The sequence below is a fragment of the Montipora foliosa genome, unplaced genomic scaffold (assembly GCF_036669935.1).
Source record: "Montipora foliosa isolate CH-2021 unplaced genomic scaffold, ASM3666993v2 scaffold_380, whole genome shotgun sequence".
Taxonomy (NCBI): Eukaryota; Metazoa; Cnidaria; class Anthozoa; order Scleractinia; family Acroporidae; genus Montipora; species Montipora foliosa.
In genome coordinates, this window is record NW_027179680.1 from 107,501 (window position 1) to 135,000 (window position 27,500).

Sequence of the window (27,500 nt, forward strand, 5' to 3'; positions counted from 1 at the left end):
ATTTGTTTATTATGAAAAAAAAAATTACAATGATAAAAAGAGAATAATAATTAATAATTAATACTTATAAAGCGTCTTATACATATGAATACGTGACAATAACAGTTGTTTTGACAGCCAACAGTAGGAGGGCCGGAACTACGAGAATTTCCTGTCTGCTCATAATTATGCTGAACCATATCGATCTTCGTGTTGTTCTTGCAGTTAAAGCTGCAGATAAGCGTCTAATTTTATATTAGCAGATTATCGTATAATTCTTTCGAGTTCTTTTTTCCGTCGGCGACAACAAAATTGTAAATATTTATAGGATCGTGTACTTCTCATCTGTTTTTTTTTTTCAATTTTTTTCGTTATTCTTCAGGCTGTTTAATCTTGTGTTCCGTATCAATGCATTCCTCTTCTTCCACTTGTTTTTGAAACCAATAATAAACGCAGATCGAGATCGCGTGACGATCAAATTACTAAACAGCACAGTAATTTAGCAACAAGGGTCATCCTTCACTATTTTTCGAATTGGAGCAGGGCTGGCACTGTGGTCCTCTGAGGTGGGAGCACCCCCATTTCACCACTGTGGCTCGGGTTCGATCATCAGGCTCGGAGTCATATAGGGATTCAATTTGCTGGCTCTCTACTCTGCTTTGAGAGGTTTTTCTCCGGGGACTCCGTTTTTCCCCTTTCCTCAAAAATCAACGTTTGATTTGATTTGCCTTCTATAATACTATACAGTGCCCCCAATTAATGCCCCCAGCGTTAAATAACTTCACATTCAAATAAAGTTCATCAGTATTATCATTTATAGCTCGGAAAACTTGAATTAAATAAAAGATTATGAAACCACTTGTTCACCAGCGGATAGCAGAGATACCATTTACGTCACTTATTTTTGTAACGTGCCAATCAGAACACCATTGGCTGTTGAAACAAAAGATTCTCTTGCTTCTATGGATGGCATCAGTTTTACTAACAAAAGAATGTTTATTAATAGATATCTTCCCTATATGAAAGGCTCTTTCTTTTAATGCTGACATGAATTTTAGAAGGCGCTATAATCTATGGAATGCCGTTTGTATCAAAAATACTTCTTTATATGGCTTGACAATTTTTTTATTTTCAAACATGTTTTATATACGGGGTGACAAGTTTTATATTTTGTAGCAAGTTTTATGTAGAAGCTAAGATGTTTCATTTAAAGAGCAATAAGTTTTATGTATTTCATGATAAGGTTTATATATGACAAGAAGTATTTTTGATGCAAACAGCATTCCATAATATTAATCAATGTAATCTGAACTGATGAGAACACGAGTTTTGTGCGCCCTTCAACACCAAAACCTAAATTTTGGGCATCATCAGCATGGCGTCGCTAACATACCAGGTAGATGTTTTTAGCTACGCCACGCTGATGAGGCCCAAAAGGTCGAAACAGCTGTCCATGGCTGCTAATTGACCGGGTGAAATGGTTGTGCGCATGCGTGATGTGTTGGCCACACCGGGTTGGTGTTAGTGTGTGTCGCCTTGCTTTTATTGTTGTTCCTACTAATTCAAAGGTATTTTTGCGCGGTTTTATGAATATGCGGGAAAAGCAGATCTCAACAAGTGTTATTAAAATCCAAAAGGAAAATTGGGGGTAACCACGCACTTTTCAAAGATAATTAATCAACAATATTAGCAAAAAGCTTTAAAATACAAAGCAATGTATGGCGTTCCCTTTCAAATTAAAGCTTAATTATCTCTGAAAAATGCATGGTTACCCTCAATTTTCTTTTTGGATACCAAGAGCCCTTGCTCAGTTCTGCTTTCTCCGCATAAATTTAAACCGCGCAAAAATATCCCTGCATTAGTAAACACTACTGATAGGAAATCCGAGTATTCGGAGATGCGCAGAACGTATTGCGCAATAACAATAGTAATCGTCCTTAACAAAAGAAGAAAGAAGAAGAAACGCACGCGTGTCACGCCATCAGGGAAAAAATGCGCCATAAATTGGGCCATCCAGGGCGCGCGCTTGATTTAAAAACAAATGATCTGATTGGTTCTGACCAAACTTTGTTTATTAGCCAATCATAATCCAGAATTTCGATATGTTATTTGCACGGGTGTTACACTTTTTGCACTCGAACTGCACTGCTTTTAGCCAATCAGAATCGAGTATTTTTTAAATGTATATTATAAGAAATAAAGCATTCATGTGTGATAAGTGGTGCTACTTACTGAAGGATCTAGCTCCTCGAAGGAAGTGGAATCCACGCGAATGAAATTTCTGTAACTTGAAATATCAATGTTCCAATTTTTATTTGGGAGCTTTTCAGGCTGACTGCATCAAGGCTCGTAGGGAAAAATGACAAGAACCAAATTTTCCGTCAAAAATGGAAAGTATTCATATTTCTCGTTTATCAAAAGTTGAAATGTAATTATAGCCATTAATGAAGGTGGCTGAACACAGTTTTTGATACAAATGTTTCATTTACCTTTTTCTCTACACTCTTGATCCTTTGGTCGCCAAAAATAGTAGCAAGCAAGCTAGTTAACAACACGAACTGCGGTATTTTGATAGTTAAGCTGACGTTTATGCTGTTGCCATGGCAACATGAACAAATATAAACAGGCCTTTAACATCGGTTTTGTTTATTTGCAGAAAGTTTCTTTATAAGTTGCAAGCAACAAGCTTGTAACGATGCTCACAATTTAACACTATTTTAATAATAATTTGACAGAGAAGATCTTTAATTATCCCTTGTCAGGTTCACTGGAATATCTAGAATTTCCTCTGTTAAAGTTTCATTATTTTTTCAATGCTCCAGTTACTTATTTCCTAAAGTATTTTCATGCCAAATTTCGTTAAATTCTAACGAGTGATTCTCGAGAAATCTATTCCGCATTCAATCGCGTTTTTAACTTACTACGCATGCGCTGCATTTAACTGAGTTCTTTCGATAACGAAGACTAAAACCATCAAAACACTTTGTTCAGTTTGTTGTTGCTTGTTCAGGAAAAATAGTAGAGATAGCGGAAGCATTCAGCAAATAAAATGATTGCTGTATTGAAGCCATGTTTATGTTTTTTGCAATCCTTGTGCGCGCGCTGCATTGCGTTAGCAAGAGCGCGCACGAAAACTTTGTTCGGCCAGCAACAAATACGATTTATTATATGAATCACAGGGTTAGCCTGCACTGGCAGAGGCTACAATCCTGGGCAATAGTTAGTTTTACTTCAAGCTATTAAATAAATTTTACAAAATAGGAAAGTCTCAACTACTTTAGTCCAGGTTTGTGGTCGACCAGTGTTTATCCATGCGCCTTTTTTACACGACAAACGGAAACTTTTTCTCATCTTTTATGATCCAGCCAGGTATGCATCTCTGTGCATATCAGTGGAACATTGATGATTGGAAACATGGTATTTGTATGTTTATGGAATGAGCCATTTCAGAGTTTCAAAAAACAGATGCACATGCATGCCGGGATAAAAACATTTGGCCGTCGTAGCTTCATGATTAATGATAAACAAGGTAAACCAGCGCATTTAAATAGTTGTACGAGTCTGCATTCAAATCTTTTTATTCAGTTTTTATTCGCTTGTTTATGTGTTTTTTAGAAGTTTGGTTTATTTAACTATGACATTATTGATTCCTTTGATCCAATTTAGTGACCCTCGTCTACGACCTATATACTTGTAATAAATGATACTGGACGCTCGAAAATAACTTTTCAAATTAGGGGAAATGTTTGCTAGTTATTACAACTTATCCTGTTGAAATGAATACTAAGACCTACAAATATTAAGATTACCGGTTTAATTTAATACTCTGAAACGAACATTAAAAACTCAATAACCGGGTTCATCTCATGAAGCAGAAACTCAGTCTTAAAAATTTCACAAGATTGAGACGACAGGTAGGACAAAGTTTAATAAAATAATTGGATTTGTCGAACGACTTTTTTGTTTTGATCTGTTGTACAACCTCTTGGCCCGGTTCAGTCAGTAAGCCGCGTCCAATTTTCTACTTTTTCACATGATAATTTTGTGAAATCCAATTACTCCATAACTTGAATACAGGTTCTAAATACCAATTAATAGTTATCATTCACGTACCAAGTAGTTGAAAAATTTGAGTTTGCAAAGGTGTGGTGGAGAGACGAATAGTATTCATTACATTACATACCGTTACACACTCCCAATACAATCACGACAGAACAGAATATTAAAAAGAAAACTGTTAAGGATCCCAACTGGTCTAGTAGGCTATTTTATATTTACAAGTGCAGCTGAGAAGTTGAACCAGGGTCTACCAGGAGCAAATTAAACCAGTAGTCAGAACGTGTCTTGAACCCGGGATTCCCGGATCTCAAGGAAAGCAACTTAACCACTTGGCCGCTAACCCTAACCCTTTTTCAGAAAATGGAAATGATTAAAATTCTTACTGAAGGGGAAAAGTGTCAAATATTGCGTTGGTGGAGACGCATGACATCTCTGTTACGCGGCACAAGAACGGACTGAAACAAACGTTCTACTCTTCTTAACAGCGGGTTTCAGAACATTTCCGTGTACGGAATCACATCAGTTCGCACCTTACGCCCACAACTTTAGTCATTACTAAGACAACTTCCACTTTCCATGCAAGAAAAAAATACTACTCGGATCCAAGAGGGATGGTTAAGAACTTAAGAAAGGTTCCAGGGACTACTAAACGCCGTTGAAGCTGCTATGACCATCAGAAACTCCAGTTTCAAAATGGTTTCACATAAAGATGAAAAATGAAATAGTTTGAGATGATGACTCGCCAAGGGGAAGGAACGCTAAGACGCTTCCGTTGGAGTCTTGTGATCTGACAGTGATGGAATTTTTTTGGCAGGTTGATCATTCAGGCTCTGTCCGTCCACAACCTTATGACAGCCGATAACATAGTGCATGGGTCAAATAAAATATCTTTTTTTAGTCTTCCGAAGATTTTCAACCAGAAATGTTGGGACGGTTTTTAAATCATCACTTAGGATGAAGTGTAAAGTAAACAGCATGATGAAATTAATCCAGGCAGATGTACACACGAACTTACTAAGAAAGCTAACCAGACCCTGAAAATAAGGGCTCAGATGAAGTTGCGGGATAAAAGATAACTTCTTCGTACATGAAAGTTACTGTGTACCGCAACTTAGTTAAGTAAATAGATCAGCGTGATATTTATGATACAGATTTAGTTTAAGGGAAATCACTTTGCGAAGCAGAGCAAATTTATTGGCATTGAATAAAGATTCGCATTTGATAAGTTTTCTTAGTGGTTGAGCTGAATTAATTAAGTGTAGAAGTGCTTGTAATAAGATGCTATTTCCTCTCCGCTGTCAGTGATAAGTCAGGCCCCGGTCATGCAATAACTTACTGACTATTCCACTCCCTTAATAAAGCATAATAAATGAAGCAAAGGTTGGCGATGACCGCAAATTTAATAGTGCTGTTTATTTATTTTATATTAACCCTTGGGGAGCTTTAAAAATTCACGAGTTATTTGAGACAGGTTATTAAGACAACTTTTCTCTGTTTGTGACCTATGCTGGTTTTACATGATACGACGGAAACAGATTGGAGAGCAATTACGCATGGGTTACGCATACAGCTTATCCAGTGAAAATAGCGCCAAGCCAGGCATATCAAGAGACCATTATTTTAAAACTGATCAACACCAAAAAATAATTTAACTTTTTTAGCCCAACGCTATCTTGCACAAGATATCAATGTGTCGTGTTGAGTTTAAATCGTTCATGAATTGTGCGCAAGCGCAACTTTACAACGAAAATAACCTGTTTGTAATACAACTGGCGCCAGAAAGTCTCGCCGACCGGAAACCATACTGTTGACAACCGGGTTTGTTCGCGTGAGGCGAGAAATTCCAGTAGGACAAACCGGATCCAGTTCTTTATAAAACTCCCTCCGAGATGTTTACTTAAAAGCATTTACGACGGATTTTTACTCGTCATGCATCAAACAAAAGGCGCTTATTAAAATTCCTTGCCAAATCAACGTTAATTCTGACATGAACTCTTCGTTCTTTTTCATCATCTCGAGTTCTTCCTTTAAACGAAAGCTGCCATTTGACTCAGTACTGCAGATAGGTTAGTGATGAAAACAGGTAAGAAAGACCGCTAGCGTAGAGAATCCCGCTAAAAACAAGAATGATCCCTAAATCAATATCCCAAGCATATGGTTTTGTTATATAACAACTCCGGAAGTGCGTAGCTCGTGTTTCAACAATTTCAGTTCAGAAAAGACCCTCAAACCCTATCTGGTTAAACGAAATGCCTTCCCAACTTGGCAAAATAAAAGGTCGGAAAATAGAATCAACTTGAACAAGGTCGATCAATGCTCCTTTGTTTCCTTGCATGAGAACATTGACATTACCTCAGGGGCAAGATCTCATGCCAAACACCTCAAAGAACACATTTCCTTGCTTCATTAGTACCAGCACCCTTGCGTAGATCGCGCTTGTGATCATTCGGAAAAAAAAATATTATTCGAGTTCAGATCTCTCTGGATTTATTTAAGTAGATATCAAGAAATAATAAATTTACAATCTATGGATCTAACAATAAAGTAGTAATATATAAAACTCTTAAGACGCCATTGACGCTCCAAAGGATATCATTTCAATATTCCACATAATCTATTTACACAAGTCCCGGATGTACATTAATTTGACTTTTGGGAGCGATTTGACTGTTTCATGTGTACAAAAGAAAATTTCACTATGACTAAAGGAGCAGTGTACGAAGCAAAACGTCTCTTACCGATAGATTATAATGAACAAAAATGCGATATTTTAGTCAAAGATAAATCTTTGCGAAGATGGGAAATCGGTGACTGTGCAAAACACTAACGGTAATCGTGGTTTGTATAATTTGAAGAACTGATTAATCAAAATGCACACTGATTGTGTTTACACTTCAATTGCATGTGATGCAAAAATTTATATAGAAGTCCCACAACAGCACAAAAGCCCCAGTGCGCCATTCATAATATCGATATACTATCAATGTTTTTTTACGAAATTCTCTCGTTGTATCTTTGGATATTTCTCTAACTTTTTGGTACAATATTTTATCCGCTCAGACAATAATTCGTCAACAGATTCGTTTGAAACGCTTCAATGGCATTTTTTTTTTTGTTTTGTGGAGAGCAAGCTTTGAGCTTTTTGCGTTTACACTGTTCGAAGCGACCATCAATCGCTATCCAAACTCGAGTCACTTGAGAGGGTACTTGTCGTTGAGCTGGGAGTTTGCGGTGATCTAATGCCGACCGTACGCAGTTGTCTTTCAAATTCCAAAAGTTGACCCATGAAGTTTAAATTTGGGTTCACGCTTGGCTTTCTTTGCTTCACAAAATCATAGGCTTCGTTGAGAGTCATGTTGAGGGTTGAAATCAGGTATGCAATGATAACAGTGACTGAGCGCGAAACGCCACCAAGACAGTGTATTAGGACACCGCGGTTCTGTGTAATGCCTTCATCTATGAAAAAACAAAAACAATAAATGGTCTATTGATTAATAAGATGCGTGTATCAGAATGAAAGAAGAGCCGCAAAGTCAATACTGACCAGTTAAAATAATTAAAGCGTGGCTTAATTTCTACGAAAATGGGAATTTGAAAATGTTCGCTATTGCAGCGATGAGGAGCGAAAGATGTATCACCTAATTGTTACAAATTCGTGTCACATTCCGACGAAAGCTACAGCTAACTGACGTAAACGATTAGTCTCAAAGCTCATTCGCTTTTATTGTGCACAATATCTACGTCAACTGTTTTGTTCGAGTTTCACATATTAAACAAACATACGACTACAGCCTATAATCCCTCCCATTCTGTTGGAGCAGATTCACGTGTATCCAAAATTCAAAAAATTCCCTGACAATTTAAATAAAACGAGCCGGGACGGTCCGAGCCATTTTTTTTTTCGCGATGGTCAAGTTCAGCAATGTTGTTAAATTATCAATCAAAATTATTAACTTGTGTCCACAAAAAAAATCCTGTTAGATTAAAGTGATACTAAAGTAATAAAAACTTGTTCGATACGTACCTATAAATTCGAATGCTTCTGGAAACATGTCTGACAAATTGGCTCTCCAGTTATCTTCCACTGGAAGTTTCTTGTATTTAAAACCCGGTAAATGTTCAAATGAGTTTGGTTTGTCGTGTGTTACGTTTAAAATGTAGGAAATTCCGTACTTTGTGAGTAATTCTAAGTCCGAGGAGTCTTTTTCGCTTCCAAGGTACAAATGTGGGAGTATCTGAACTGGGACTTTAACTCGGCTTTCCTGATGATCCGTTACTTGTGGGGTCGAGGGCTCAATTTTTAATGGTTGGCAATGATTTTCATGTTCTTGTATCGTTAAACTCGAGAGAGAAAGAAGAGGACTCTCAACATCTTCTCCTGCCTCGCACAATGATGAATACTTTCTCTCGAATCTTGTAAAACCACCTTAAAAAAAGGTAAAATGCTGAAGCTGTATCAAGGTTGCCAACTGATAGGATAAACTCAAAAACAAACAAATTGTGGACAGCAAAAGAGCAAAAAAGCAGTAGCTTAAATATTTTGGGTAACTCAATTAAAGAACTACCAACAGTTTCAATTGCTTAGGCAAGAGAAAGCAGAAAGCTTAAGTTGAAGACGAACTCACCTTCGAGTAACCAAATGGGGATGTTGACATCTTCAGTAAACTTTTTGAGTAGAACTCCGAGAGCACTGTTTGTGCATACAGCCGATAAATCTGAAGTTTCAGAATCGTAAAGAACGATTCCTGAAGCATGGACAAGATTCCTGTTGAAGTGCGCTTTGCCGTCATCTGAAGTGATCAACGAACTTATGGCGAAGTTGGTTCCTTTCTTGAGACGCCGCAACATCAGCGAAGGAATTGTCAAATTGATCGCCCCTCGTACGTGAGAACGAACGAACTGGGCGAAGGGTCTACAATCCAGAAGCAAGAGAAAAGCCCCGCGGCTTAGTTGATCGGAAAGCCATGACACTGTGGCCCCCTTCGCCATGAATTTCTTTTTTTCTACTTGAATCCTTCGGTAACTTCTCGGGCTGTCTATCAGTAGCGAAGGCATTTGTATTTTAAATCTCTTCCCTCAAATCGCCGTCAGGTCAAACACTAAATGAGCTGATGTTCTTCTCAACTGTGCTTCATGCTCATTTGATCGCATTGTTATCAATGATAAAATGATTGACATGTATTATCAAAGAGAGTGTTGGTATTTCCCAATGGACCAATCATTAGACACCTTGCCAAGGGCAAAAAAAATCAAGCGACTTCGTCATTGTTTCCATGGAGATCTTTCATCACTTGAGAGAAAGGAGGAGTTCAGTTTCTCCCGCCTGTCAAACTACTTCCGGTTAATATAAAGTAACATTGACTGTACAATATTTATTATCTTTTTAGCTTGCGAAATGTCGTAACATAACACTAACTAACCAGAAAATTTCGTTGATTTGAGCATATTTAGGAAATTCTTTGGCTGAGTGTAATGACTTACTTTATTTGCGTGGTATCACAATCATCCGTAGAAATGTGAAATTAATAATTCAGTTTCCCTGTTCAACATAACAACAAATCTGGGTGCGGCCTAATTACCTTAATTACTATTCAAAGTGCATTACTCTTTCCTTTGCCATTCACAATCGCACAATACAACCTTTTCTTTTTTCTTAAACAACTCAACATCGTCAAATTTTGGAATTCGAAGCTCTCACTTTTGAATTCTTTTCTTCAACGGAAAACAAACGTTTACCTTCGAGGATTCGAGTCATTTGGGGTCATCTTTCACGGTTGACTAATTTTTCTGCTATAAACAGGGAGAGAATTGTAAGACATCATCATTGGGTCACCAAGAAGTGAGCCAATAAAAATCAGCTTGGCGATTCTTTATCTTTCAGCAATTTCCATGAACGGAAAAATTCCGTTTTCATAAAAGTTCACAGGTTCTTCTAGTTAAAATGACTGCTTTACTCATAATTAAGTATTCACGTCTGATAAATATTTTGTTTTCGAATTTCCTGAGATAAGAACAAAACCCCTTGGTATCAAGCTGACAACTTCAAGTATTTCCAGGTTACAGTTTTGTGAGGCCCAAAGTTGTTTAAGCTGAAAAGAGGCTTGCTTTCCGCAAAAAAAAAAAAATCAAAATTTGGTCTTAAACGGAAAACTGATAAGAAGACTAAAAACGATAACGATAAAAGAAGCTATAATTATAAATGTCTGACCGCCCAGCAAATCAGTCTTTGGATACTACCAGAAAATGCTGAGCGGAAATAGTTTAAATATTGGTTCCCGCCCCAACAAAATCGGTAAAGTTAATCTTCGGGCTAGGCTCACCGCAATGGTAAAGAAAGGAAGATAAATTGGGAAACACTTTTCTTGAAAATCATGAATTATGTGAAGGGAGGAAGAAGATGAAGTAACATTTTCTGTGCTATTGATGACCGGATGATGCCTTCAATTGGTGACAGTTAAAACACTGGTACTGATTTTTGAAATACCCATTCACATTAGTGAATGAGTGTAACCAGTCAAATAGAACTTCCCATGTTTGTGTCAAAGGTTAATTTTGAGTTTTCACTACGAATCAGTGAACACTAACGTTTTTGCGATCGCCTTCTACAGTCATTGACTGTTAGAAAGAATCTTAGATGAAGGCTGAACGTGTCAATGCTGCAGAAATCCTAATAACCAGGAAATTGTTAGATATGGGTGATACTGACTGGGGACATGGAACTCCGCTTCAGTTTAGCTCCCGGTTTCGAAAAACATCGCACGAAGGCCATTCTACAACAGTTTGACTTAGTCGTCGATGTTTCATGACTTGCTTTATCGGTTTGCACTGGGCATATAGGTATCTTTGAAGTCCGTTGAGGTATTCAGGTCAATTCAGGACAAAAATCAGGGGCACCCAACGAGAATATATTTCAAAACCAGTTAAACATAGCATTGTTAAACGTATTTCTGTATTTAAACGGTAGATATAGGCATATTTTTATCCCCTAAAAATTTTTCATCTGTTCGGATTTCCTAGCTGAAAGTCTAGTGATTCGAAAATTATAGGGATCAAAACTTACCTTTCCCAAAATTTCAGCCAGAAAAAAGGCGCCCGAAAATTCTAGGTGACCTTTTTAGGGTAAGAATCCGTTAAAAATGGGCAATTATACCATTTTTCAGATGTTCGAAAATCCTAGGAGAGGCAGGCAAGCAAGAAATTTTACAACATATGTTCCGAAAATTCTGGATCTCAAATCGTCTTTCGAACAGATATTTTCCGAAAATTGACGTTGGGTGCCCCTGAAAAAATGCGAAGGTTGTGCTGGCACAAGTGGGAATTTCGAAAATTAATTGAGACGTTATTAAAGTCTTCATCACTCAGCAGCGATGAACAAAACTCGTTTGGATCAGAATAAATCAATGATTAGTGTTATTTTTTGCTTTAGAAAGCCCCAGAGAAATCCGTTAACACTTGGAAGCCAGAGCGTCAAATAGGTGAAAGAAATCGTAGAGCTTCCCTCTCGCATGACTCCTTTTTTCAGTTCAGACTGCCAAAAAGGAAGAAGGAAAGACTTGGTTTTCCGCATCTCATTCAAGGATTGGGCGCGGGTAATGTGATTAGTGATTCAATATACTCAGCTAGGGCAACACTTTTGGATAACAATTCTACCCTCATCATAAAACACAATTTCTCAGCTACGGAGTTGAAACGTCACGCCTGGGAGTGGCTTGTTGTGCTTCTTCACAGGCACAGGGCACCGGCACCAGGTCGCAGGCATGGGTAACTGACACAGGACATCTCACCAGGACAATTGACCCCAACGGTCAAAGAATCCGCGAAGAAACATATTACACATTCTAGTTCAATATTTACAGTCTGTTCTGTTATTTTCCCGTTACTCTTTAAGTATTTGAATTGAAATTAGTTGTAACTACAATATTTTATCACATCATAAAGTATTACGTCAACATCCATTTACTATTTAAGCAATAGCGGACGTTTTCCGTGTTCCCATAGCCTCATCTAAACACGAGGGGGAGTTGGGAGTTATGCAAACCCGAGACGCAGTCGAGGGTTTCCATAACTGTCGAGAATTCTCCCAACTCCCCCGAGTGTTTAGATGAGGCTATGAAAACACGGAAAAAAGTCCTCTATTGCTTTTATAAAATATTTCTCAAAGATAATTCAACAAAGGAAGGAAAATGCTGGTTTTTTTACTTCTTGGTTGAAACAGATTTTCTTGACACACGCTCACATTTCCTACCAACCAATCAAAACGCGCGTCTGACAATACATAACCAATCAAAATTCGTGTGATGCCACAGCCGTGTTTCCATACTCTCATCTCAACAGCTATTGACCAATGAGAGTGTGCGTACTATCCTAACTATATGTACATAGCAATCCAATGTAAACTCTATGTTGTACCGGTTCTTGCTCAATATATATTTGTAAAAAAGCCTGCTTTTCAATCTGTACCATGTATATTTATTGTATATATAAGCTCAGCGGATTGCTAAGTTGAGATCTTGTCTAACATTTTAACTGGTTTCAAATGTCTGATAGCTCATTTGATTAGCTATTAATATCATGGGCGACACCTTAATTTTTCAAACCTGGACGCCATTTTGGCACTGAAGGGAAAGTTGCCATGGCAACATTTTAATTTCACACCAACGCTGAAATTTCGCGCCAAAATTAAGGAGTAATTTTTCGCCAATGTTATCAAACCAACAATTTTCTGGAAATCGAAAAGACAACTACAGACAACTGATACGATAAAAATTTCCACGGAGAAGTTTTCGTATTGTCGCAACACCTTCCTTTCCCCGGGTCATGCGGCGATGTTGTGCGATGTTGTAACGTTTGAAGAAAGCTGCAATGGCGTGTTTCCGCTGAACTGTAATAGCACAGGAGTCACCTCTCATCACCAAACCACCTGGTTTGATTTCCAATGATCAATGCAACGTAGATTTCGGCCCCTTTGTTTTTTAGGTTTTAAACCTTTCAAAATACAATGAAGGGAATTCTCTCCAACAGTCTAAAAAACCCCTAACATTTCCGATAATTTCATTTGACTTGCGTTTTGTTGTTCAGTTTACTGTGTCCCTAATTAGTGCTCAAACGGCTAGTGGACTAGACACTTAAAGAAAGTTCCTTTCCTTTCCCTTTTTGGCCCTCGAAGAGGTCATTAGTCAAATTGGTTCGATTTCAAACGTGTGATCATATATCATATCATCATATCATATCATATCATACATCTTTATTTACCCTCGGATTTTTAGAGTAGCTTGGTGTAGCTAATATCTCCGAGTTTTGAGAAAAAATACCAGAGTTTTGAAGCAAGTAACCGTGGACAATCTTCCTGTTGGCGTAGGTTGGATCAGTGGATTGATCTGATCGGCGTAATTACAAGTTGAGAAGCTAAATATTTTGAGCGAGAGCCGATACAACGTAGAATTGATTGTAGTGGTGTACTATATTTCGGCTGGCCAAACCAGCCTTTTTCAGGTACAATGTGATCACAAATAGATAGTTTGCAACCAATCTCTAGAGACACAGATGACAATGATGTAATGCACATAACAAAAGCAGCTACTTTAATTTGATTAAGAAAATAACACAAACAACGGTGATAAACATTGTATTCCAACGCATTTTATATATAGAACTTGACGTTTCGTATGCTAGTCAACATACACTTTCAAAGGTGACCGTTACAATATTTGAAAATGTATGTTGACTAGCATACGAAACGTCAAGTTCTATATATAAAATGCGTCGGAATACAATATCACCGCTGTTTGTGTTATGTTCTTAATCAAGCTACGATGGCCTAAGAACAAGAGTTTATATAATTTGTTTTCGTTCACCAACATGACGGTGATGACGTACTGTGTAAAACCACCCACACATGCGACAAATAACTGGCGATTGAAAAATGTAAATAAGCATGGAGAAAATAAAACGTGATATCCTGCCGTTTGAACGAGCTGGAAGACTCTTCTGTAACCACACATCCCACGCACAACAGTCGTGGTAATCCGCAAACATGACCTCCGCTTCCGTAGCGCAAGACATGGCAAGAACTTTGCCCCCTCAAATTGAGTAACGGAACCGCACAAAATAATTTTGATCTGTTATTGGTGTAGCCTTAAAAAACTCGCTTAATCGTGTTAATAAAGCATTTAAGGAATTAAGGAAAGACCTCCTTGAGGCTTACAAATTTGGAGTTTACGTTCATGTTTAAAGGAAAGGAAGGGAAAGGAAAGGAACTTTATTGAAGTGTCTAGTCGTTCTAGCGTTGGAGCACTAATTGGGGACACCATAAAATAAAATCAACAATTAACGCAAATCAAGTCAAATGTAAACAACGTTTACACATCAAGTCTGTTTAAAACGATCATGGGAAAAGTGTGTCAGATAAAAAGAATACAAGGAAGACATGTTAAGGTTTTTAATTTATCGCACAAAAACATAAGCTGACAAAGATAAATCACATGGTGGATTGACTAGATTGTAGGAGACCTTTCTGTCTTTTTTCCGTTCCCACCCTCCAAACTAATGCGGAAAATACGTTTCGACTGAAAATGGCGCGGTTTCGGAGTCATGCAACCGTGTCGATGTGAAGCCGCGTTCGTGTAAACGCTGCCTTCGTGTCAAGCGGTACATACCGTGGAGTTGGCGAAACGAAAAGAAGCGAGCGACGCCATAAGCCGGAACATATGAGCAATGCTAAAAATGGGCCTGTCGCAGGTTATTTGCGAAGGAGACGAAAGAGTTTTCTGTGACGTCGGTATCAAAACTAAAGATTGGAGAGACAGTGTCTTGTTGCAACTATTAAAGACCAAGTGTACATTTTTGACAAAGTGAATCCGAATAGTTCTAAAGAGACGAATTATCTCGATAAGGGAACAAGTAAAAGTAGCGTTCTTCACCCGCAGAAGAGGAAACAGCCATGTCAACGGGTTGTCCGTTGAGTAATCAAAACTTAGCTTGTTTCCCTGGAAACTCTGACACTTCGCTGGACACTTCGCTGTATTCATAAGTGAGTGTTCAGGACAGTGAAGCGGATCAGGGTAAAGAAAGAGAAAGAGAGAAATAACTGTTGACCCCTTTATGTAGTTTTCCGCTGAGGACTTCAAACTTATGTTTTCAAAGTTCCATACGAGTGACTGGCTATATGATGGACTGCATTGAAGAGAATTCAAAGACTGAGTGGGGTGCCAATAGCGCATAAAGCCCGCATGCATGATATTCATTAAAGAGGGGTTTTTGAGTGGACTTGGATCTTGTTAAAATGATTGGTGAATTACAGTACGACGGATCAATCATCGACATTAATGTATTTTTATCTGGTGGGTGTAACAATTAGTGATGCATTTTGGCCAATCATCCCAGTTTTGAAAAGTGGATTATTGAAATATATCTCAAATTGCAAATGACCCAGTCATTTCAAACTCCATCACCAACCCACCTTATCCAGTCACAATTTTTGTTTTGTGTGATAAAAGAAAGGAAGAAAAGGGTTTTTACTGGTAGGCCACTACTGAGGGCGCTTTCCTTTTGTCTGAATTGCAAACCAGATACGTCAGTTTGCAAAGAAAATGCAACAATTTGAAGGAATACTTGCATGATAATCCCTCACATTCTTCTGGAGGAGTATATATCATCCTTGAAGTGTGTTAATTTGAGAGTTAGTACTTCCTAATTTCAGTCCTGTCAAATGGAAAGAGTCCTAAGTCTATTTGATTTGAGTGTGCCAGTCAATCCATCTATCCACGTAGGTATCACAATCACGTCGGTTAGAGGGGTTACCAGTGCAAACGAGTTGCCCTGTCTGTTCTCCTAGGTTGGACAACGTTTTGCCTTGCAAGCTTATCAAGTTATTATATAACCTTTCTACCCTGGGAGAAGTTTGTGTCTGGAGTTCAAAATAACTTTCAGAAAAGGTTGTCACGATTTCATATGTTCACGGCTGGTTTATTTCCTTTAGAGATTCATCCAAGGTCCTCTGAATCCATGTTAAAAGATCTTGAGACTTGGGGAGATCCAAATGTCCTCATTTTTTATTCTCCACCACCAGAACAGAAGTAGAAAAACATTCGAAGAGAAAAAAAAAAAGAAATTGAATTACAATTTTTTCCTTTTAGTGGTAAAACTTGTGAGTTTTTAATTACCAAATTTAGAAAAAAATGCCAGCAGCAGCCAATTCCCGCCATTTTCTGGTAAACAATCAGAGTACCACGAGACAATATCAACTAGCCAACCAAAGAGCAGCATTTACCACACGTGATGTTAAGTGGCAGCTTCGCGCGCTTTTCAAACAGCTGCCAAAAATTCAAGAAAACAACTGTGGGAAACGAAATACGTTTTACTACTTTTCTCCTTGTTAAAACCAAGTTTTAAGGTCGAGAAAGACAAAAACAACAGCCTTGGTATTGCAGAAGTTTTGACTCAATATGGCAGATGATTCTCGAGGTAAGTTTCTTTTAAGTTTACGTCGTTAAAGTTGGTAACATTGGAGCGCAGGAGTTTCGCAAAAATGGACCGAATTAATCCCTTTTTGTAACCTTTCAGTTCAAGTAGTTAACCAGTTCTCTTTTATTTCTATGACGTGCTTTCTTTCGCTTCCAGTTCAGATTAGTTCGTGGTGTGAATTCACAGGGAAAAATGCAATTTAAAACTCTTTCACTAATTTTTGCAAACACGCGACATTGAAACAATAGGATTAATTTGCCCTAGGTAGTGACTTTCATAAACTCTCTCTAGCGGCAAATAAAAGCAAAAAAAAGGATTAATTTTCTATAAATGAAGCTTGAAATGCATTCGAGCAATTCTCAGGGAAAATTCTACTGCCACTTTATACGAGCGAGACAAATAATCCTACATTTTCAGACGGCGCGCAAAGTGAAGGAAAAGTTGATTTAAACCTCCAACAATTTCTGTGCAAATACTAAAACAACAAAGGATGAACAATTTAGCTTTTAGCATTCCTTGATAGAACATTGCCTACTAACTATGGATAGAAAAATAATCACGGTTTCGCATGTACTAAAATAAATTTATTCCCCACAACGTTTGACTCTTGACTCGATGAATCTTTTGCGCATGCTTCAGGCTTTCAGAGATTAATTGGCTTCGTAAAATATAATTTAATTTACTTTTTCGCTGATATTGTTGAAAGCTTGACATAAAAACACTTCCTCGGTTTTTACAAGAAGCTTTAGTCAAGGTAATAACGGCCAGGCAATTGAGTGACGCTATAAAATATATTTTGCTTTTCGTGCCCTAGCAACGTTATACAACTTTCAGCTGCCAAATAAACAAAACGTTTTCGCGGGAGAAGAAAAGGCACATTGTTAAGAGAGATGAAAGAACACAATTGAAATAACTTTTTCTTGTAAAAACAAGCCCTAAGACACCAACCAAATTAAAAAAATCAGAAATTTGATAAGAAATATTACGACAAAAGTCTGCCTCCTCTTCAGAGCGAGTCCAAGTGCAAAGTTTCCCTTATGAAAATTAGTTTACATTCATATTTAAAGTAGAGCTAATTATTATCACAAAAACTTCGCACTCAGTCTCGCTTTGAAGAGGAGACAAACATGAACTTGAATTTTCAACATGGGATGGGTGGAAGTGCGGGTTGGGGGAGTGGGAGCAGCTTTATCACAATAATTGTGAGAACACTCATTTCCCACTAGTAGACCACTTTCATAAATGGCGACCACTTTTACATTCTTTTGTATTTATGTTAATTAGACCTACTGCCTTCATTTTGAAACGAATACCCTTTTGAAATGTGCTTGTCGTAGCGAGGCTAGAAAGGCTTAATAGCATTAAAACAAAAGAGTATTTTATTTGGCTGCCATTATGAAAGAGGTCTATGGGTTTGTTGGTTTTCTACTCTGCTCCGCGAGGTTTTTCACCAGGTACTCTGGTTTTTCTCTCTCATGTACCAAAAACCAATAATTTACTTGATCTGCCTCAAATTCCTTTAGTTTAGAAGAGCACCTGCACCTTAGCTAAATAAGACTCAGACATTATTATTATTATTATTATTATTATGGCAGTGTACAATACATCGTTATGCCGATATCACAATTATTATTATTATTATTATTATTATTATTATTATTATTATTATTATCATCATTACTATTACTAATATTAAGGTTTTTTATCTGCATTACAAGGGGGATCAGGGGGGCTTGGTTGGAGACAAGCATAAAGGCTTGTGGGTGGAAGTATTTTAGTTGGACCCCTACCACACTTTGGAGAAAAAATGCATTGAAAACCAAATAATTATACAAAGTAAAGAGTATCAAACATTGTTAAGAGAAATGTTTTATTCACCATTTCAAGAAGTGAAATCTTTGGCCACTTGAAATACAACATTAATTTTACCTTCATAATCAAAACTCTGTAAGGCAGCGGCATCTTGCACATGACAAAAAGAAATACAGCACACTGAAAATAAAGAACATAGAACATATAAAGTACAAATCCTTATGCAAAAACAAGTATTTCTCCAAGACACAATGTAGCCAGATTTCACCTCTGGTCTGCATTCTCCTTATTACACTGACTTCATTTCAGCACTTTTTTATCTCTAGAGAATAAGCCCTCCAATAATTTAGAACACTATTATTATTATTATTATTATTCTGCTTGCACTACTCCGGCTGTGGCAACAAGAACCATTTTCACATTTTAAACTAAAACAAGTTCAAGTGGAAAGGGGAATTTGCACTTACATGGGATTCTTAGCCAAACAGGTTCTTAAAAATTAGTTTCTTATATGTGGGCAGGTTTATTCACCAGCTCAGTAAAATACCAGATTAGAAAGGTTATGAAACAAATGGAAGGTAAAAGATGGGAAAAGAACTGGGGGAAAATACTGAAAAAACCTTAACCATGTTTTAAAACTATCCCTCTGCCAAAACATTTTGTAAAATAATAGCTGTGGTTGTTTCACAATTATTGTTAACACCATAACTTATGACCTGTAAAATAAGCCTACTGCATTCCAAACACATCTATTACAATTTTTTCCTTGAGCCTAAATGGAAGACAATAATAACAAAATAGCCAAAAAGACTTTAAGTTGGCTGTATCCCATCTTGTATCTAACAAGGAAATGGCTATTTTGTTAAATTCTGCCTTGTTTTATTTGTCAATTAAGCTTGGCTTCAACAACAAAAAATTCCAGCCACTTACAAGCAACAATTTCCTAAAACTTTTCCAAGAAAGGACAACGGCTGGTAACAAAGATTCAGTGAGATACAAAGAAATGAATCCAAGAAACAGAATTTGACAATTTATTATTTTAACCTTTTATGTTCAGGTTAGCCAGCATGACCTCCAGCTTTGATTGGCACGCTACCCAATCATCACCATAAGTCTTAAACACAAAACCATCACAAGGGAGCCACTTCACTTGAGGCCAGACCAGATCCTACCAAAATGCTTGTGCTTCCTCAACATCCTGAAAACAGCAAAGCCAACATTCAGCTTCTGCAACACAGATGTTCACTTCCCATCCTGAAACAGAACAGCAGTTCTTTGATGAAGTCTTTTCCCACAAGTAAGTGCACTGTTATGTGGGTGGTTAAAATAATTAATGCATGTGTGTGTGCATACTTTGCACACACACATGCATTCCATCAGAAGTCAATTGGCTTCTTCATTCGGTTTAACTTAACATTAGTTACATAATTTTAGTCAGTTACGACCCATGGTGTGGGATGGCTTCTTCCCTTAGGCTCCCATTACGTTTGGGTTGCTTTGCAGGTCATTCGGCCAGCAACTATATTTTGATTGGCTTCTTCAGTCTTCACAATCACTCTTTCTGGCTTTTTTCATCTTTCTTTCGGCTTAAAGTACCACACTTTGCCTTCCAGTACCTTAACTTAACGTCACCTGCATTTATCACCCTGTTGTAATAAGACTTGCTTTTGAATTGCATTTCACCAATTTTGCCATTTTCTTTTACCAACTCACAATAAGTGACTGTTTCTCTTTCCCATTAACTGTGAACATTGAAAGGCATTGCACTTTGGTTGATGGTGATGAGCTTCCTTGGGACATCTTGACCCCACAAGGAAACAACCACTTTCTTTTATCTCCACCTTGCTACTGCACTAAAATGTGGGCTCTTGTTGAGTTTGCACTTTCCCAACTTGTGCAAATTACAACTTTCAGTTACTGAGAATATGATCCTTATACCTGAACTAAGCAGTGCCACAGTTACCTCTAGGATCCTGAGTTTATGTTGGTAATTGACCAGGAGATTGCCTTTGCCCTCACACAATGTCTTGAACTTGATAACCCAGCCCATGGCCAAACTTGATTAAGCTTCCATTTGGAACTACATGTATATAGTACCCATCTCTTTGCAGCTGTGGTTTCATGTAGGGTTTAAGAGTGTAGCCTAATCGCTTCCCTGGAAATTCTCACGAGGCTAGTTAACTGACTAATGGGAAGAGTGGATACTGAACAAACCTAAAAAGTCAGTAGCTAGACCTTACCTGGACAGCTGGTCTAGAATGGAGATGTAAGGTACCTCCATCACTTCACTAACGTGCGACTCCTGATCGATGGTAATGGTAATGGTAATGAATTTATGTGCATTTCGTATTCACATATTCAAATGCTCAGTTTACAAGTAGAGACTGGACATCAGCATATACACGTACAGGTGCCACTGGCAGCCCTATCAGTCTATTAGCGATCTCACTCAACCCATAAATGAATGAAATGAAGCCTGACCACAACAACAGGAACTACTGTACATGTCCTACTTTTGTGACAAGTGTGTGGCTTCTTTTATGTCCCAAGTAGGATTATGAACATTGAAGGGTTGTGAGACTGGATCTTTGGTTTATTGTCCTTATCCAAGAAGACTTGAAAGTCTAACCAATTGCAGATTGCATTACAGCACTTTCTCCTGAGTTATTTAAAGACCCTGAGTGTTGGTCTGGCCAGAGTTGAACCTGTGACCTTCATCACAGAAGTCACATGCTCAACTAATTGAGCCAACCGGTCGGCGGTCGAATTAAGACTAAGAGGTGACCCAGTAGATATTATGATTGCTATCGCATGCATGCCTAGCACCGACCAACTGGATGGCAGAGTAAAGGAAATGCATAATAATGTTGATCAAATATTTAAACATGGAAAAGGGAACGACTATGTGTTAGGACTTGGGGATTTCAATGCAGTTGTTGGAGAAAGAAGTGATAGTTTAATAATAGGCTGTTTTAGCCTTGGTGGCAGTAATGATAGGTGAGACTTCCCAATTGAGTTCTGTAAATGCAGGAACATTATGACAGGTAACACCTGGCTTGAGCTAAATTTAATGGACTGATTCCAATTCTGATCATAATCTGGGCACGACAAACATGAAGCTCAGTTTGAAAAGAATATTTGGTAGTAAGAAAACAAGGAAATAAAATAGAAAGAAGAACTCTGCAGAGGACATGGATCAATATCTTCAAATGAATGCAACTCGAAACGCATTACATAATTAACACACGAAATTAGCTTAAAATTGCACTTTGGAAAAAGTGGGGAAAGAATATTGGATAGAAGGTAAGCAATAAGCCTATGAAGCCTTCGGTTCTTCTCCTTGTTTTTTTTCCTAGCCAATGAAGACAGGTACATCACTTGTTGTGAACCCTCATTTCGCTATTGAGTGCTATAGGAGCTCTGACATCACATGTCAGACATTCATGTCGAGAGTCTTGACCAGGTGGGTTGAGTTGTCACTCCCTATGATCATCCCTTTTCTGTTTAGCTTTGGCTATCCCAAGTTGGCTTCAAAGTGGAGGCTAACTTTGCTTATCAGAGCTGTCCACGTAACTCTGTCTCTGCAGGCTAGGTCCTCCCAAGTTTCTTTGTTAATCTTACATTTCTTGAGGTTTTTGTTCTAATCAGCACTGTCTAAATGTACCTTTTCTATCTACATGACCTGCCCATCTGAGGTTGCTTTTATGATCACCTCTTCAATGTCAGCTTTCTTCAGAACCTCAGTATCTGGTGGTCCATCTTGCCATCTGATTTTCACTATTTTTCAAAGACAGGTTACATGTTGATGGAAATGGTTACGCTGCATCACATGCTTGCTGTAAGTTGTCCATGTTTCACATGCATATAGAAGCAATTTGAGAAGTACAGATGATAGACAAAACAAAGAGAGGCAAAATGGAACAATGTAAATTTATATGGTATGTGGTAGAGGAATGCATGGGAAAAACGAACATTGCAGACAAATGCAAGAAGTGAGTGCTAAGTGGTAAGAGAGTCAGTGTAAGACCTGGTCAGGAATTTCTAATCTTCCTTGAAGGCAAACAATGAAGTCAAGATATGAACTTAAACTGTATCAGAATTTAATTACAAAGTTGCAAGATGGATACTGAGAGAATAAACGAGATTGAGAATCATCAAGATTATCATCTGCAGCACTTTATCTTTGGGGCCAAGTGGTGGTCTGCGAGAAAAGAGGATGCCCAAATGCAAGAAAGTTGGAGGAGGAGAGTCCTAAACATCTCTTGCTTACATAAAGTCCAAAATAAAGAAGAACTTTTGTGTATTGACCAGGAGAGGGTCACCATATTGGTTATTAATAACAACACTTGGCTTGGTCGTACCCATTGCCATAGTGAGATCCTCCCTCCTGGAAGACCTTAAACAGGAAAGCAGTAAGGGATGGAGGCCCCTACTTAAGAAGAACACCAAGCAATGGCAACTGGAAGAAATACCCAGCCTCATGGGAGGAAACACACACACACACGGAGGTTCCTGAATGTGTATATGGGGTACAAAGAGGCCTCAACATGGTCCTCAGAGAGTTAGCACGCCCCTGCCCCTTTTGGAATACTATTTCCCACTGAATTTCATGACACCAAAAAGGTTAGCCGAAACTTTGAAAAGAGCATCGTATTTATGTGAAAAAGTAGATTTTACGCTGAAATTTGCCTCTTGCCATTTTAAAATGGACAAAACATCTTTAATATTATCTCATTTCTTGCTAAACAACATCTCAAAGACGCGAGACAAGGCTAAGTAAGACAATTTTCATGCTTTATTGATAAGCACCAGTCTTCCGTTTCCTGTTTCACATACGTGTGATGCTAGTTTGTTCTTATTTTAAATAAATAATAATTATTATGTATATATTAGTAACAGATAGTTATCAAGTAAGGCTGAAGTACATGTAAGAGTAGTAAAGATGAAATTAGCACCATATGGTGCCTCAACATGGTGATATTTCCCACTGAACTTCATTGCACCAAAAAGGTAAGCCAAAACTTTGAAAAGAGCATCTCATTTATGTGAAACAGCAGATTTTGGGCTGAAATTTCCCTCTTGCCATTCTAAAATGGACAAAACCTAACATTATCTCATTTCTTGCCAGTAGCTCCATATATCGATCAACATCTCTAACACAATTTTCGTGCTTTATTGGGAAGCACCAGCCTTCCCTTTCCCATTTCACATGCGTGTGATGCTAGTTTTTTCTAATTTTAACTAAATAATAATTATTTATTACATTAGAAACAGAAAGTTATGAAGTAAGGCTGAAGTAAGAGTAGTAAAGATGCAATTAGCACTATGTGGTACAAGATAACAACAGGTTTATTAAAATACAATCAAAACAAATTTAATTCACATTTACCTGGTTGCTCAGTTTAAATGGCTGAGCTCTTGGGATAAATACTGCACTTGCTTGCTAAAAAAAGACAAAGCTTTCAGACATGGTTTCATGCTACTCTGCTTTGAACAATAAATTATGACTCAAGAAAAGCTTTATTTGTGGTACTGAATCCAAATGAAATGTATAGGCTTACAATTCAGAACTTGTCTCAATGTAAATGTTCAAATATGCTATATGAAAACCTTATTGTACTTCCTTGTTTCATTTCTTACGTGAGAATATCAATCTCATCTCATCGAACAAGTAAAACTCTATTATTACTTTGCTTCTTACCAGGAACTCAACTGATGAATAGCCCAGTGGACCTCCCTAGACCGAACGATTTAACTTCCCACTCAGAACAGATTCCACCACTGTTGCAGACTGCCAATCCACTTTATGGTACCCTCGGCTTCGTATCCTGTAAAACACAGCGTATTGCTTCTGATCAGCCCAGGCAAGTCATTTTGCAGCACTTTGATGAAAGATGCATCATTGCAGTAAGTTGACTTTTGTATGGGTTGGGGTATATGGGGGGTTAAAATAATTAAGCTCTGGTTGAATCTTACAAAGCATACTTTGCACAGACATGCATTCGGTCACAAGTAAATTGGCTTCTTGATTCGGCTTAACTTAATAATAATATTGTAGTTAGATTAGTTAACGACACCCGTGGTACGGGATGGCTCCTTCCCTTAGTCTCCCATTACGTTTGGGTTCCTTTGCAGGTCTTTCGGTTCACAACTGGATTTGATCGGCCTTTTCAGTATCATCGAGAACTATTTTCGGCTTAAAAGACTGTACTTTGTCTTTCAGTACTTCGATATGAGGTTGCCTTTTTGGTCATCTACCACAAGAGTTCCTGAAATATTTTTCTACCAATGAAGACTTCATCTTCTGCAAGCCTTTCTTCTTAGTTGCTCTTTTCAGAGACTTTGATGTCACTTGGATGGTCATCTACAAATGGAGTTCCTGACATTTTTCTATAAACGAAGACTTCATCTTCCACAAGTTCTCCCGCTTAGTTGCATGCATTGAAATTGAATTTCTTTACAAGATACACTTCACTTGCCAGACCCAGTCCTGAGTCAAGTGAAGGTTTAATCTCGTAAGGTTCAACCAGACACTAATATTGATTAAGATAACAGGCCATTCCAGTTTTGTGGGGAGATCTCATTTGGGAACTTCTTTCAAGCTGAGTGGTCTCTGTTGTAAAACTTAAGACAAATAGGTTAGGCTCGCAATGTCTGTTGTGGCTTTACCTCTTGCCTGTACAAAATTATTTTTCCAAATGATCCTCTTTAAAAACTACACTTCAGACCGAGACAATTCGGTTTGGCCAAACAAAAGTTAATTCACAATGGCAATGTGGCAACTGCTTACCACTTCAGCATTGCGGGGATAGGTTAGGTAAACCATAGGTGTCAACTAAGTACTCACTAGGGTAAGCTGTGATGAGGCTGTGTTCTTTCTCTTAAATTGCACAATTAAGAAGAGACACCTCATTTACAGGTTATCCGAGGGAATTCATGAGACAATCCATACACCCTAGTCTAAGTATTTTTTTAAGTAACAAGGATGAATCTGACATGAAGACCAAGAGGAAAGGCAGTCAGTTATGGTTAGCACTCCATGAGAGTGAGATGGGAGGATTTTTTTCACTATGGTAGCGGTAACACTGAGACATTGACAATAACTATTGCCTCTTTGTTAGTTTTACCTTGTGAAAGGAAACTCCTGTCAAAAAGCCCTGCATTGCATTATGGCAGGCGGTCGCACTAGTATCAACACTAGTAACATTCAAATTAAACATCTGCAAATTGCAAGCGCCCAGTGGCACTGATCAGCAACAGTCCCAGCCCAAGTACAATCAATGGATCTAAAGGGCACCTGTGGAATTGCACTGGAACCAGCCAGCTGAAGACATGATCAATAACCAAAATACTACTTTTGAAAAGAATCACATTAAGTAGTTAGAGTAGCTGCCAATGAGGTGAAGACTGTTTAAAACAGAGCTGAGGATAAGAGGACATCACTTTAAATTAACCCAAATAGTTTTAATACCTATTGATATTGACAGAATATATATTACAACTTCCAGTTAATTTGAAACACACACAGCTGCTTCAGCTTGCACGAGGCACACGAAAAACCTTTGGCATTTTCTTTCGCCAAAAATTAAATTCTTTCGAATCAAAAACGGGTTTATCATCAAAGGAGATTTTTAAAATGTGTTGAAAAAGCTGTCAATAATTAATAACTGGCTGGTTGGTTCCCATTTTCGGGTAAGTGAAGTCCTGGCAAAACAACATCAAGAAGGCTGAAATGGAGACTGATACCTAACAGCAACCCAGACAAGGTAAGGCTAATTTTCATGGCACAACTTTTGTTTTTTCAAAAACTGTTTCAGGAATTGAAACAGACCAGGATTCTAACCTGGGATAGGCCGGACCTTGGGGATAGCAGTCCAACACACTGCACTACCCTTTGGGAACAAAAGTTGTACCATGTCAATGGGTCTGAGGCAAGACACTACAACCTGGCAAGAGGTATGTGTAACTTTTGTATTTTTCTGCCGATTCCAAACACACACTTCATTCGGTCTCTCGTTGCTGTCACCAACCGGATTCACTATTTTGTTTCATCATTGACACTTCGATCAATGCTATACCGCTACTGCTATACCGCTATGGCCACGTGAAGCAATGGCCATTTCCTATCATGACAATGACAATGGCCTGCAAAGCCCTGAAAATATTCTTGGTTTTGCCAGGCACCCACATTTTTCCAGCATAGGTGCGCACCCCACCATCAACATCTTCAAAAGCAGTGGAGTACTCAATAAATAATGTCAAGGATGCTTTGTAACTATTAAAAGGAAATAAACAAATTAAATTTTTAATGCTGAACATGTTGTCGAGCTGGTCATTTAAAGATGATTAACACAAAGAGCTAAATTTTGAAGCCAGTAGTGGAATGGGCTTTAAGAGTACATGATTATAGTTAGTAGCAGAAAACACTACACTAAAGAGTTAAGTGAAAGAGAGACTTTGAAAATTGACTAACTATTTTGTTAAGTTAAACCCTGCAAAACTTAGAGCCCAGGATTCTCTCACACCAGGAGCCAAGCCTAGATACAACTTGTCCGTGTGTCCCTAAGGGGTACTGAAGTTTGGAAACGAAGGCTTACAGACAAAGCATGGTGGATCATTATTCAGCTGTCCTTTATCCTGTATTCTGTTAGTGAAGGTATTCAAAGTGGTTCAACCCTTTGCATTTGCAGATAAACAGATAAAAGTGTCAGCAATGAAATGAATGCTACTTAGCAGTCCTTTCTCCTGTGTCCTCTTTTTGATCCTGTTCGAGGAACTGTTGGAATTTGCGGATGAAATCTAAAGGTGTCAGCAGTGAAATGATTGCCATTCAGGTGTCCTTTTTCCTGTGTGCTGTTGGAGATCCTATTAAAAGGGCTTTAATTAAACCTTTGCATTCATGAATGAAATCTTAAATTGAGTTAGCATTGAAATGAAATGCTCCTGGGCACTTCTTAAGGTTTAGTGATGTTTGTGATCTATGCATGGAAAGAGGTTATTATGGTCCATGTTACTGGACAATGCTATATCCTTGGAGTTGTTTGTAATGCTGCAGAAAATTGTTCAACCTGTGATTTTGTGATGAAATTTTTAAGTCTGACCAATCTAATGAATTTATCTGCTTAGTGAGCAGTCTTTTACCCTTAACGTATGTTTGTGATGCTGTATGTTTTAGCCATCTGAGAGGA

The 27,500-nt window shown here is 38.0% G+C and overlaps 1 protein-coding gene and 2 long non-coding RNA genes across 7 annotated transcripts in view; all 3 read right to left on the reverse strand.

Annotated features, from left to right (window-relative positions):
- Positions 1–2,548, reverse strand: part of LOC137987683 (uncharacterized) — a 5,222-nt gene extending 2,674 nt beyond the window's left edge. Inside the window, exons 1-2 of the long non-coding RNA XR_011120694.1 lie at positions 2,469–2,548; positions 2,212–2,325 (exon numbers count right to left, since the gene is read on the reverse strand). This is a non-coding gene — a long non-coding RNA (uncharacterized lncRNA). The remainder of the gene's footprint in view (positions 1–2,211; positions 2,326–2,468) is intronic.
- A 3,960-nt stretch (positions 2,549–6,508) lies between these two features.
- Positions 6,509–9,178, reverse strand: LOC137987680 (dual specificity protein phosphatase 7-like). Its single transcript, XM_068833752.1, has 3 exons — positions 8,664–9,178; positions 8,063–8,464; positions 6,509–7,494 (listed from the first exon to the last, which is right to left on the reverse strand). Exons 1-3 carry the CDS (start codon positions 9,091–9,093, stop codon positions 7,208–7,210), a joined length of 1,119 nt encoding a protein of 372 aa, XP_068689853.1. The 5' UTR covers positions 9,094–9,178; the 3' UTR covers positions 6,509–7,207.
- Positions 9,179–14,388: 5,210 nt separating this feature from the next.
- LOC137987682 (uncharacterized) overlaps positions 14,389–27,500 on the reverse strand; it is a 20,830-nt gene continuing 7,718 nt past the window's right edge. For 3 of the 5 annotated variants that reach the window (XR_011120692.1, XR_011120691.1, XR_011120689.1), the window contains 5 exons: positions 25,440–27,177; positions 24,014–24,140; positions 23,702–23,755; positions 19,357–19,566; positions 18,430–18,492 (listed from right to left, as the gene is read on the reverse strand). This is a non-coding gene — a long non-coding RNA (uncharacterized lncRNA). Of the gene's footprint in view, positions 16,094–18,429; positions 18,493–19,356; positions 19,567–23,701; positions 23,756–24,013; positions 24,141–25,439; positions 27,178–27,500 lie in introns of those variants that run through there. The other 2 variants (XR_011120690.1, XR_011120693.1) reach the window with 2 other exon arrangements.